This window comes from Mesocricetus auratus, unplaced genomic scaffold (assembly GCF_017639785.1).
Source record: "Mesocricetus auratus isolate SY011 unplaced genomic scaffold, BCM_Maur_2.0 Super-Scaffold_100714, whole genome shotgun sequence".
Lineage (NCBI taxonomy): Eukaryota > Metazoa > Chordata > Mammalia > Rodentia > Cricetidae > Mesocricetus > Mesocricetus auratus.
Genome location: NW_024429270.1, coordinates 255276 through 269454, shown reverse-complemented (window position 1 = coordinate 269454; position 14179 = coordinate 255276). Strand labels below are relative to the sequence as shown.

Here is a 14179-nt window from a genome sequence, read left to right as displayed (position 1 = left end):
CTTTCTGATGAGTTGAATTTCTTGGGTGTTTTGTCACAGGCTGATTGACATGCCTCCTCTATAGCCACGGTAATGGTGGGGGACAGATACCCAACCTGACACCCCAGCCCTCGTCACCATTTAAGTCCCTTCACTTCTGGTCTCCTTAAATCCTCTGGGTGAGGCCTGCCTCTTTCTACAGATCCCAGCCCTCTCCTAGACAGGGAAATGTCAGCCTTTGCTGGAGATACTCCATGTGCTTTGTCCTCAGACACAAGCAAGGGAAGAGGCCCCGGACTCAACCAGAGTGCTAGCCTGCCACAGCCACCCATTTTGACAAGAAGCTGAGACTCGGTAGTAGTCCACCTTCTGCCAGAGAGATGGAAGCTGCTGGGATGTGTGTGCAGTGGGGACACACAGAAGGGGATGCAAAGTCCCAGGAAATGGCCACTCTGCTCCCTGAGAACATGCTGGGACATGAATTCAAACTGTTAATGTCCTATGTTAGACATAAAAGGGCAAGAGAGGGAGGGAAACGGAGGGACATGGATGTGTCTCATACAAGTTCCCAGCAGCTATTCACAACAAAGCAAGGAGGAAGTGCTCTCGACAATGGCGTTACTCTCGTGAAGCTGGTCATGGCTGAGCTTGCTGCTTCTCATCTCCTCCTCCAATGCCTAGTACACATTCCTTTGTTCTTAGTGAATGCCTTGGCTAGCGGGTGGGGTGCTTCACTCCAAGTGGAGGGGATCCAGCGCTTGTTTCTCAAGGACCTGCACCATTGGCAGTCCTGCCTGAATTGAGATGCAATCACTGCTTTGGAAAGGTGAGACACAGCTTCTGTATCCCCGCATCCCCTTACCTCTGCCATGCAGCAGCCTCGTTTGCTCTCCATCACCAAGATCTATCACTCTAGTCCATAGGGTGGCTTCCTTGGTTACATGTCACTGCAGAGAGCCAGCGAGCCCAAAGCAGCCAGACCATGGCGTGCTTAGCATCCAGCTTAATGGCTCCCTGTTGCGGGTTGGTTGACAGATCCTGTGTTGGTTTGTTTCGGTTGCTATAACTGAATACTACAGCCTGATGGTTTGTTTGTACAGAATAGAGGTTTATGTCACTCACAGTTAAGCAAGCTAGGGAGCTCAATGTCAAGGTGTCAGCACCTGATCAGGAGGGGTTTGGGCAGCATGATATGAGGACTTCACGTGGCCAGAACCAGGGAGCTCTAAACTGGAGTCTATTTCAGAAAGCCACTAATCCCATCAATGGGCCCCCACCCTTGTGATCTCAGCTAACCCTAATTGCTTCCCAATGGTGTCACCCTCAAAGACCATCAATATATGAATTTGAGTGTTTTCAACATGAAAATTAGGGAGACAGACTCAAAACATATCACTCACAAATCCATGTCCATCCAGAACCTCAGAATGTGTGCGTAAATGGAAATGGGGCACTTTCAGACTTAAACCTGATGGCTTGTGTCCTTGTGAGATGACATGAAGATACTGAGGCACAGACAGAGGGGATTGGGCCGGGCGGGCGAAGATGCAGGGACAAGGTGAGTGGGGCAGCTACCTAGCCTGAGCCCATCTGGTGGCTAAAGTGAAAGCCCGGAATGGATTTTCCATCAGAACCCCATGTTGGAAGCACCTGCCAAACACCTTCAGACTCTAGGCCTTCACAACTTCCAGAGATAGTCTTTAGGCCACCTGGTTTGGGGGGTTTGGGTTCTTACACAGTCCTAGAAATCTTATAAACACCATATGGCCTAAGCCCTAGATGATAGGGCCTAAGGACGTAGGACCAAGAAGCAGAAGTTTTGCTAAAGCATTGTCATGCCCAGTCCTGGCGGATTCAGCAATACGAACCCTCAGTGGACATTGCCCCTACCCTGCAAACACTGTCGTGTGGCGGTCCTGTGACTGGGTCCTCAGAAGGCCATTCCACAGCTGCTTCAGAAGACAGGCTGTCTCCTCAAACTTCCAGAACAAATCACCCCAACCCAGGAGGCAGGCACAATGTGCACAGGCGTGTTCTCACAGTTTAGGGGATGGGAGGGAAATGAAGGTGTGGGCCGGGGCGTGCCCCTGAAACCTTCATGGAAGAGTCTTTCTTGCCCCCTTCTGGCTTCTGGTGGTGTTGGCAGTAGTTGGCATTGCTCGGCAGCAAATCCAGTCTCTGCCTGTCTTCACAGGATTGGCCTCCCTCTGTGTTCAAACTGCTCTCAGAGGGCTGCTCAGTACGATTTCATCTTAACTAGATCATCTCGGCTAACACTGTTTCCAAAGCAGGTCACACGTGGATGTGTTTTGATTTGGTTCAGTGCTAAGGGGAAACTTGATAAGCCAGCAAATCCCACTAAGTGTAGACCCACTGCCCGCTGCATGTACTGAGTAGGAGGTCCCCAGGGAAGACAGCTCCATATCCGCAGGAGCAAAGGACTTGATAACCATCTCTGTGGCCGGCAGACTGAGCACTTGGTGGTGGCTACAGCAGGCTCACCGTGAGTGGAAGTCCATGTTACTCAATCTAGTTAAGACCTCCATCCCTGTCACCCAAACCCTTTATTCGTGAGCCTGTGGGACGGTGATGTGAGTCTGGCTGTTATCTACAAACGGGTCCTCCTATCCACTTTCTAAAAGCCGTTTCTGTTGAGCTCACCCTTTAGAGAGAATTCACACGGGACCAGGACACGTATACTGTTGGGTCTTTGTCTGTTCAGAGGTCTGCCTACATGCCTTTCCCAGACCTCCTGTCATCAGCTTCTCAATCTTGTTTCTTCCAAGTCCCTGCCCAACCAGCTAAATCACTGGCCACAGCCCATAAGCAGTATACACAGAGTAATTGGCACTCACCACAGTACAATTACGAACATGGTTGAGTCAGTACACACTATGACTCTGGATATTTCTCTTGATAAGCATACGATGCCAGTACATGAAGTTCACTACACACTGTTAGGTGACCCGGATACTTCTTTTCCTAAATGACTGTGTGTACCAGTGAGGGATGAGACGAGGCTATGGAAGCTCTTCTTAACTAGGGCTGAGCCCACATATGCCCCCATTTCCTACCTAAATGTCACTGACTTATATCGGAACCCACTGAGCTTACCTCCAAATTCAAAGCCAATGGCATTAAGTTCTGGGACTAATTATTTCTTGCTCTGAAAAACCTCAATTTCAATTGAGAAAGGAGAGAGCTCCCTATACCACTGCCTTTGGATGTCCCAGAAAGAGTAGAATGGTACAAGCTCTCCTTTTCCAGTGCTCCTACATCTCCTGTGGTGCCTTTCTGTCAGTCAGGGAATTTGCATGAGGCCTTAGACACAGACTGAGGAAGAGGGGAAATTATCAGAGGTGAGGACCACGGGCATGGGAACAATTTCCATAAGGTTTTGGGTTCCTTCCTTTGTAATATACTTAGGCAGCTCCAACATTACTGCTTCATTTGGTGGAGGCCATCTTTGGGCCTGTGTTAGAGCCCTTCCTAACCCCTTGTGCCAGAGCACGGAATCCACACCCGATTAGTGGGCTCACCCTGCTTAACCCCTTTGCATCCATGCCATCATGACCCCGTCTCTTTCACATCTGGAGAGCGCCACACATTGCAGCTCATGCACTTCCAAAATGCAACCCTGGGCTTGGTTTTTGGCAGTCTCTGACTATAGCTACACAGCGATAAGGACCATTTTAAGGGAAACACAGCTTCTAAGTCACTCATGAGGGACCTGAGTTGGTGAACAAGAAACTGTAGGCTCATCTTTTCTTTTCTCAATTGAAATTGAGGCTTTTCAGAGGAAGAAATAATTAGTCTCAGAACTTAATGCCATTGGCTTTGAATCTGGAGGTAAGCTCAGTGGGTTCCGACATGAGTCAGTGACATTTAGGTAGGAAATGGGGACATATGCGGGCACAGCCCTGGTTAAGAAGAGCTTCCATAGCCTCGTCTCATCCCTCACTGGTACACACAGTCATTTAGGAAAAGAAGTATCCAGGTCACCTAACAATCAGTAGTGAACTCTTGATTCTCCAGTGACAAAGGACACAGCAAACTGCCAGGACAATGGGAGTCTCTGCCACAGTCATTCATAGCAAAACTTTATTGAACAGAAAACCCGGCAAAGGTTTCACCTCTGCCAAGTCACCCTCAGTTTAAAGTAAAGCACTGCATTTAAAAAGCAATTATACATAAATCTCTCCTAGAAAAGTCCTGCTAACATGTCTAGCAATTCACTGATTATATAAAGTAGTACACTTAGTGTAATTTGAACATTCCAACAGGAATCAAATCGAACCAGCAGAACCATTTCTGCATCTATGACTTCCATGTAGCGCACACATGCACACGCGTCTATGACTTCCATGTACAGCACACATGCACACACATCTGGGGAGGTGCTCAGGCAGAACATGCGACCCTGGGCCTTCTGCTTACAGTGCCTATGAAACTACATACAGTATACATTAAAGCTCTTCAGAATAAAGACATGAGGGGCCCTGCTCAGTTTGTATCACGGCTTCATGTCTTAGTTTGTGCTTCTGCTTGCCACAAAAGCACACCACCATCCTGTGGGTTTTCAGTGACTCTACTGAGTCATGCCAGGTGAGGAAAATGGCTGGAGCCGAATGATCCAGTCCGAGTTGTCAAAGCCTCCAGCGACAGAGCACAAGTGTCATCAGTTTGCTATAGCTGGTGGGCCTTCTGGAAGAAGAGAGGCAAAGAAAGTCTTGAAGACTAGCCATGCTGTGCTCATGAACGAAGGGCTGGTCTGCTCAGGGTTCAGCACTTCATGATCTGGGGGGAGACGGTTGGGGTCTTCCGTTTCAGGATCCGTGCCTTCCTATAGGCAAAACCAAAACGAGAGAAACGATTAGGGTCTAAAGGTCACCTATCCCGAGGACAGGTCAAGGCAATGCCTGGCAGGTCAACTGATCCCTGGGGGATGAGTCCTTGGCTGCAGGAGGCACCTCTCAGTGTCTACAGCACATCTGCAGTTGGCCTTCCACAGTTCTGAACATTCCTCTTGGCCAATGTCAGAGGAACTAAGTACCCTGACCTTCAGCTTCTATCAAATAGTAATTGACTTGGCCACACACTAACCAGTCTTCCAATTTGAGAAGTGCCCCGGGCTAAGAAACCAACCAAGGTAACACAGTGCTGCCAGACTACAGAGGCAAATTTTGTTATACAGTATATCCTTTAGGGCTATGCATTAATATTCCTCATGAAGATTCTGTTTCTACATGTTATTTTCAGGAAATCTATTCTGAGAAGTGGTTATGTGCCTAGTCAATTAGAATGGCTATCCATCAGTACTTTCCATAGTTAAACGCACTGTTACGTATCTCTCATTCTCAAAATGTGGGCCAAACCCCCCATCGTTACATATGTAAAAGTTCCAGTTACCATATGCCTATATAGAATAGTCAAAGTCTTAAAAATAGCTGCTATAAGAATAAATTTCTTTTGCAAACTTGAAATACTTTTAAAAACCAGCAGCCCATGAGTCTGAAAGGCTGAGGGCTGAGGAGTGACTGAAGCTCGTGGCAGGGTGGGGAGGCCTATACCTGGAGGTTATTGTTGGGGTCCTGGTTTGCAGCTTCCTGAGGAGGACCATCGTCTGGAAAGTTCTGAACTGGCCTCTGTCTGAATGGAAACCACCCGACATGATGCCTTTGGAGAGAGCACAAACAGATGCACTTCAGCTGAGTCACGTGAACCCACACACGAGTCTAAGGCTGTGAAGCTCACGCAATGGCGCCTGCACAGCTAGCTTGTCAGTCTCCTAGGTTTTCTCAGGCCTCTGGTCCTTAAAGGCAGGACTTGTGTTTTAGTCACTGGCACGCAGTAAGTGTTAATAAATGCTTGTTGATAGGAACTAAACCTGGCACTTGAAAACCTCAACAGAGCCAGCGTGCAGTGGCCTGAACCTAGTAATCCTGTAATCCCAGCTGCCTGGGAGGCTACAGGAAGAGGGTTTAAAGTTCAAAGCCTGCCTTGGCTACAGAGTAAATTCACTGCCAGTCTGGTCAACTCAGCAAGACCCTGCCTTAAAATTAAAATAAGTAAATAAATAAATGGATGAGTGAACAAGTTAGATTATAAGTTAGAGAAAGTGTGCTTGCTTGCCTGGATGGAGGAGGCCCAGGGTCCCATACCCAGCACCACAGAGATAAAAACAAACCAAATTTGATAGAAGTAGAAAATATATTCAGATATAAAACTATATATATATATATATATATATATACACACACATTTATATTTAATGTAATATATACATATATAATGTAACAATAGCCTAAGTTTGGTCACATAAATATTTGATTCTAGGGACTATAGAAATATTGGATAAAAGGCTCTAATTGGAAAATCTAACAAAATTCAACTTTCAAGACAAAGTATTAAGAATGATTGTGCTTAGCCGGGCGGTGGTGGCGCACGCCTTTAATCCCAGCACTCGGGAGGCAGAGGCAGATGGATCTCTGTGAGTTAGAGGCCGGGCTGGACCGACAGCCTCCAAAACAATACAGAGAAACCCTGTCTCGTAAAATCAAAAAAAAAAATGATTGTGTTTCTTACATTTTAAAAACCTAAAGTAAAACCCCGTTTTTACTATAAAGCAAAACTTTCCTCCTCCTATTCCAGCCAGAGACCTAACCCTGTAGGTCAAGCTTTCTTGGGCTGGGTCCTCGCAGTGTGCACTCTCTCATACACAGCTGGAAACTTAGAAGCATCGTGCACTGTCACTCAAGCACAGACCAGCCCTCTGGCAGTGGCATGCTCCAGACACCCTGGGAGAAGATACAGCATTATCTCCAGTTGGCGGCCACGGCTCTAGCGCGTGACAGCTGGAGTAAACAGCAGGTGTGCAAAGGGTCACTGTCTGACCTCTGCCTTACAGCTGATAAAAACCCCTCTGCCCCGCTGGAGACAAATACAACCTCTCTCCTGTAGTGTGGCTCTCTCCTGTGCTCCATAAACCCAGCGGCCTGAAGGCCGTTTATTCACTTATCTGGAAGACGAAAACAGCATTTCTGCATTCTAACTGTCACAGCCAAGCTGTGGACTCCTTACACAGAGTTTAAGTACACCTCCTTCAAGGGCCACAGACTAACACAAGGTATCTGTACTGACGTCACAGTACAGTGTCATTTCGGTAAAGGAGAAGAGAAGCCATCTGCTTACAGGTACATAACAACGGTGGCGCCCATGACCATGAGGAACCTGCTCAGCGAGGAGTAGAAGTAGAGGATGCTGAGGAAAACGGAAAAGGTTGCTGCCGAGTAGGTCCAATCCAGCCAGTCTCTGTTTATCTCATCATCTTCTTCCACAAGAGGGCCACCTTGTGCATTCATCCGCAAGTTCTGATTGGCTCCAGGATTAACAACTACTTGGGCAGCTGCATTCTGATTGGCTGGCTGGTTTTCTGCTGGAAACTGGTTGTGAATAGGGGCTGGAGCCGGTGTAGAAACCACAGGTATTTCTTGTGCACTTGGTGTTGGGACAAAAGCTCCTGATGCAGCAGTGGCAGCCAAGCTAAAATAAAAACAACAAAAGCAGACACTGCTGAAGGCAAGGCATCATAAAGACAGTGCACTTTCAGTCACGTGGGAACTTTCACTGATACCAATTATGACTAGGAATGTGTACACCTAGTTTGTCTTCATTTTAGAGAAGAATCCTTTTAAAAAGTGTGTGTCTGTGTGCATGTGCGTGTGTCTGTGTGTATTTTAAAATTCATTAAGTATCTGTGATCTCTGGTTGGCCTGGAACTTGTTATGTAGACCAGGGTGGCCTCAAACTCACAGAAATCTACCTGCCTCTGTCTCCTGGATGCTGGGATTAAAGTGAAGAACTAAGAGGCACTAAAAATACCAAGCACCATGTCTACAAAGCAAATGTCTTTAGAATGTAAATCAGGAAGCTGTCGTTTCCAATCAACTACACCAAAACCCACAAAGAACAGGACTCTGGGAGACAGAAAAACCCAGCCCTCTCTCCCTTCTGCACCTTACAGCACAGATGGGATTTCTCTCCATTCCCAGGAGCACAGCGGGACTCACTATTGCATGTAGTACTGTCTTGCATAGATCTGCTGGAACCAGGAGAGCTGCAGCCACCCATAGGTTGTGTAGCTAGAGAAGCCAGGCCCGAGGCCTTGGAATGCCTGCTGGACAGCATCAGGCCTGTGTACAGATCAAACAAAGGCACATTTTGAGTTGGTTTGGGATGAAAAACTTAATGCTAAGTTACCATCAGCAATTAAAGCCAAAAACACAGGACGGACTTCACCGTAGTCAACTGTATGGCGCATCCTGTACTGAGCACAGCAGCCCTGATGACAGCCTCCCACTGTGGTTCATCAGATCCCATGGGAAACAAGAGCCCTGTCCGGCCCTGCTGCTCATCGTGTCGGCAGGGAGATGGGCATGTTTTCTGCACAGCCATGCAGACAGGCTGATGCTTTTCCTCACAAGCCTCACCCAGGATGAAATCCACTGATCATGCATTAGAGGGGAGTGTCCAAGCCCTTCCTGAAGGAAATCTCTCCTCATCCCTGACCCCAGGTCACAATCCACACTGTGACAGTGAGTTCAGGTTACACCCTCCCTGCGTTTTGACTGGTCACCTGGTGTCCCACTCAGCACGATGGCTATCCAACAACCTTATAGAGAGATTCCACCGGAATTACAAAAAGCCCAAGTGCAGCTCGGACAGTCAGGTGACTTGCACAAGCTCAGGAGCTAAAAGATCAGGCCTGGATGCTCAGACATGGATTGAGCCGTGCCAGACTTGCTTCCTTAGACATGCAGCAGCCTCCCTTGCCCAAAGCAAATGACAGAGGCTTAGGGCTGTGCATGTCTTATACATGAGAGGGGGGGGAAACTCCACACTCCAGAACCTGTTACACCCCTTGTGTGTTGAGTCAGGAACCTCAATACAACCGATAAGATAAAAATTGGGTAGCAATAAATGCTTCTGTTCCTAAAAAGAATATCCAGAACAAGAAACCATCTTGCTTAGGGCCAGAATGTTCCTGATCTGGAGTCTAGCTCATCAGTACTCCCTCATATCCCTAAATCTAACAATGTACCTCAAAAATTTTATTTCATTTATGAAAGTAAATTCTCCAAGAAAAAAATAATACAACTTGTGTGTTTTCATTTAATTTTTAGACTTCTCTTCATATTTATCTTTAAATCTTGTCACAAATTATGTCCTTTGAGCAGTGTAACTTAAGAGGCCACCGGGACAGGGCTGTGGGCAGGTGGCAGCCGTCAGGAAGCACACCCATTTAGGGGTTAAAAAGGCCTGTGTTTTCATTTCATGTGCCCACTTTTAAAAACACATACCAAGACACTAATAGTAAGAACAGCAAACCCATGAGGCCTTTAAAGGAAGCCATCTTGTACATCTTGAAGCTCTGATTGCATCTGTACATAAACACGCCTTATCCCTAAACTGACACAGGTGAAGTACAATCATGTTCATGGACACTTGCCTTGAGAGGTTCTCCCATCCCGAGGGAGAAAGGTTCCGAAGAACTTCCCTTTGCCTTAAACCATCGCTCGAGGAATCCCCCGGATGCTGCACCTGAGGATGCGGTGCCTGGTCAGTGTTAGCCAGCTGCTCTGTGGATTCAGCACCCTAAGTTAAGTAACACACGCGTCAGAACAAAGGGCCTGATGCAACGGTTTGCAATCAAGTGAAAAGAATTGTTTTGCTACAAGCGGCTTACATCCTTATCTTCACCCCTCAACTTGATAAAATTCAGTACAATTTTATGCAAAAAAAATCTAAATTTGTTCATTGCAACAATTTTGAACATACAGATACTAGGCCTAGGAATACAGGTCAGTGGTAGAGTTCTTGCCTTGCCTACATGAGGTTCAAGCCTCAGTAAAAAATTCTCTATATAGATACCAATATCTAATATCTACACACACATACTAAAAGTAAAAAAGATTATTGACATTTTTGTTTCCCTAAAAATAACCAGTGTAGTCTCAGGAAAATCTTCCAAATGTAACTGTCATTAGTGAGAAAGCTTTTCTGATGGTGTTAAAATGTATGATGCTAAAGCATAAAGTCTAGAAATTAAATGTGACCGACAAGGTGATATACACAATTAGCAATGTAAAGGAAAGAGAATTTCCTATGTGATATTCAGATGTTGCAGGAAATACTACAGAAATACAAATTTAATTCCATTACCACACTGGAAGATTTAGTGTATACTTAAGCAAACATTGTGGACTGGAAAAACAAATGAGGGTAATTGTCACGCGAAAGTCTTTAGAGATCATGTAATGAAGACTGTGGCTTCTTCCTACCCAAGTAATCACGGCAGAAATTTCTACAGCAAGTATGTCTTTACTCTTTATAAAAAGTAGTATTTCTAGCCTGGCAGTGGGGGCACATGTCTTTTAACCAAGCATTCGGGGAGGTAGGGGACAGGGGCAGATGGATCTCTGTGAGTTCCAGGACAGGCAGAGCTGTCTCGAAAAACAGAACAAAAAGCTCCTTAGAGAAATGTGTTCATTTTTATAAACACCACTTTCAAGAGCTATTTTGGTGCTGCACCCTGGACACACAGTGACCTCAGGTCAGAGGTGTGGCTTTGCACAGAGCAGGCACTCTGCAGTCTACGACCACGACACCAAAGCTTCGCTGTACTGAGAACACGGCCGCAGAGTCCTGGTATGATGGGCAGGGAATACTATAAAATCTCTCGTAAGTTTCGCTCCACGTCCTTTCTCCCTCCCTCGAGTATCTGAGACACACGTGGCTATCGTCACAAAAGGGCAACATACCTTTGTTTTGGCTTCTGGCATTTTTGAGGGATTCTTCACATTGCACACAAGGTGCAAAACGTGTCGCTTTTCCTGCTGAGTGTAAGAAGAGATACCTTAGGACCTCGATTCAACCTGCCAGTGCTTGGCAGCACCCCAACGCTGATGCTAAGTGCCACAAAATACCTTTGGAAGCAAGTCTCGGAGACACTGGTGATCCAACAGCAGCTTCCCAGAATAAATGAGCCTCTGGTCCTCCGGGCGCTGATCACAAGCAGAAGGGAAAGTACAGGTCAGCACAGATCCTAAGGGTTTGCCCAGCACCACCCAAGACTTCTTTTACGTTTTCATACGCAAAACTTTTATTTAGAAAGTGATTGGCTTTAATCTTAAATACATATGCAAATTAATTTGGGAGACCAATGATCCCCTACTCCGTAAGAACTGTGGTCATACACCTTACTTCTTACTCAAAGGGAAACTGCTTCCTGCTAGTAAACACACGAGTTGTATTTAGGGCCCCAGCGGCAGTGAACTTTAAAACCTACTTGGGCCCAGAGAACACTCAGTGTATTTTTTGGTCAGTCTTCCTCCCTTAGCACCTGAGGTCACCTGCTGATAGAATCAGGATTCCAACCCATGTTCTCCTCCATACCAGTGGCTTTAAAGACACCAAGAGTCCACACACTTTTGTATAATTCTCATTTCTAAAATCTATTTTAAAAATTCACCTAAACCATACCCTTAAAAGTATATACTTAAAAGCAATAAACTCCAGGGTACCACCCTGCTGCACCCAAATAACCCATAAAGAAAACTTGTCATGAAGCTGTTCCTCCCAAACAACCTGGCATAAAAGAAACCAAACTTAGCCCACATCTAGAGGCTCAGCAGGAAGGTAGCTCAGGCAGAAGTTCAAGGCCAGACTGGGATATGAATGAGCTGTAGACAAGCCTCTGCTAGAGAGATCCTATCTCAAAATACTGCCCCCCCCAAAGACCAAGAAAACCGCACCCACCCAGGCATGGTGGCACTTGCCTATAAGCCCAGTACTTGGGAGGTAGAGGCAGAAAGGTCAAGATTAAGGCCAGCCTTGGATATATAACAAGCTCAAGCTAGCCTGTTGTTAAGAAGCCTTGCCTCAAAACCAAAACAATGACAACAAAACTGCATCTGCTTATCAACATTCATAAGGGCTTTTTGACACTATACCTAAAGAAAAAAAAATACCGATGCTGTGTTCTGGCTGGCTTTGCTGGTGAATGCTATACAAATCAATTTGCAAAATACTGTTCTAAATGTGACGCCAACCACCAGCAAATGCTGAAAAGAAGCGTTGTTGCCCGTGCTCAAGGGACTCTCCGTCCTCAAGGCCAATTTGAAAATTAAACGTTGAGCACATAACTATTACAAAGGCAGGTTCTCACCAATGGCGGGAACTACTACAGAAAAACATAAGGATGTTTCTTTCTTTCTTCATTTCTGAGAGAGGCTCTCACTACAGATAGCCCAGGAGGACATGAACCTCCTGCGTGGATTACAGAAGTGCACCACTGCGCCCATTCCCCGGTCATTTTTAAGGCGCAGATGTGTATGCCCAGGAGACCTGTATTTACCATCTCAGGTCTTCAGATCCTAGAGGCCCAATGTTCCTTGCCTGAGGAAAACAGGCCTCAAAACACAGCCTTCTACAGATGATGCAACCAGAGATCACACGAGCATCACTGTGAGCCTCACTGCCATCTCCCAACAAGGACACCTGGTTTCATGGAAACGGCCATGGAGATATTACAGACCGCCCAGACGAACTCCTGGGGCACTGGATTGGAAGCTGACTCCCAAACGAAGAAAGCTCCTAAGGACTCACAGGGAAAAGTCTGGCCCACATTTAGTTCCGACAATGCGGAACTAAAACAAACTGAAACCCACGCGCCACTGCAGGTCGGAGCGCGAAGGCAACTGCTCGGAAGTCCCCATATGGAGCCACCCGATTGCCCTCTCCTGTTTGATCCAGAACTGCACTCGTGGACACTTACATAACATCAGAGTACAAAGTAAATACAGGAAGGTCCAGCACAGCCTCCGTCACGAGGTGGGCGGGGCTAAGGGAGCTGTTGACAGATGTGTCAACTAAAAAGGACTCCTAACTGACCCACGGAAGTCGTCAAACCAGACTTTTAGGGCGACTCCAGCTGCGGCTTCCTTTCCCAATCTTTGCTAGAAAGTTAAGGGGGCTCCTCCCTGGACTAAGCAATGCCTCCGGAGCGCTGAGCGACAGGGAGGGGCAGCCAACGGAAGGAGAGCCACGTCTAGCTTCTGGGCGTAGGACCTTCCCAAGTTGGTGACTGGGGGACGCACCCCCCGCCCTCCAGCCACTGGCCCAAGCTGGCACACGCACTCTCCTGTCCCCACTGCACCCAGAAGTCTCGTCTGGCAGCGTTAGCATTTCTTATTTCTACCTACTGGATGCAGGCCGAATTGGAAACACCTAATCACTTAGTTGTTTGGTTGGGGGTCACTAAGGCTTGGATGGGGAAATGACTCATCCAAGGTCAAATTACTGTTTCCCTGGCTTGGCGAAGGCTGCACGCCTCCTGGGAGGACAAAGAGGGGGTAGAGGGACGTGGGGGCTGATGTGTGACAGCCTTGGAAGTAAAGGGAGACAGGCGAAGTGACAAGGAGCTGGCGGGGCGCTGGCACGGAGGGGTGGAGGTCCAGAAGAGATGACTAACGCTGGGGCGAGCAGAGGGGCACGGACGGGGGACGGTCGGGCCGGAAGGGGACCGGCGCCCTGCGATGCGCGACAGACAGGTGAGTTCAGGCAGTCCCGCCGGGCGTGGCACCCCGGGGCCCCCACTCACCGGGCGCTCGGGGTAGACTCGGCTCAAGTGGGCCTTAAGGCGGCTCACACTCCAACTGCGGTCGCCACTGAGCTCCAAGTCGCGGTGACGCTGGTTGGGGCTCTTCACCAGCAGCGTGACCTGCTCGGGCTGCGGCTCGGGCTCCATGTCTGCGGCGTCGGCGGCTCGGCTGCGTTCAAGGATGCCGAGCGGGCGGCGACGCAGCCGTCGTCGGAGACTCCACAACGACACTAGGCGTCTTTGGGACGCGCGCCCCCGTCTCGGGTACCTTTTATGGGCGCCCCGCGCCAGGGCTCCACAGACAGCGCTCTCTGTGGCTGCCACCCATTGGCTGAGGCAGAGGTCAGTGCCCAACGTGGCCCAATCAGCGCCCGGGGCAGGGCGGCGATGGGGCGGGCTGAGCGCGAGGGTGCGGGCTGATGCAACCCGCCGCGGTTGCGTCATCCCGAGTCCCGGCTGCGGCGCGGGAGCCCGGCTTCGGCGGCCATGTCGGGGAGCGCTCCTGGGCGCTGGTCCTGGTGGGGGGCCCTAGCGCGGTAT

General features: G+C 48.1%; 1 protein-coding gene across 2 annotated transcripts; it reads right to left on the bottom strand.

The window, feature by feature from the left end:
- Window positions 1-4066: 4066 nt before the first annotated feature.
- Window positions 4067-14179, bottom strand: Herpud1 (homocysteine inducible ER protein with ubiquitin like domain 1). Of its 2 annotated transcripts, none has more exons than XM_005078608.4 (8): window positions 13640-14179; window positions 10965-11042; window positions 10800-10871; window positions 9488-9633; window positions 8049-8171; window positions 7171-7521; window positions 5550-5655; window positions 4067-4822 (listed from the first exon to the last, which is right to left on the bottom strand). In XM_005078608.4, exons 1-8 carry the CDS (start codon window positions 14081-14083, stop codon window positions 4658-4660), a joined length of 1485 nt encoding a protein of 494 aa, XP_005078665.2. In that variant the 5' UTR covers window positions 14084-14179; the 3' UTR covers window positions 4067-4657. The 2 variants fall into 2 exon arrangements, with proteins under 2 accessions (XP_005078665.2, XP_005078664.2); XM_005078607.4 differs by having other exon boundaries at window positions 10800-10874; window positions 13640-14178.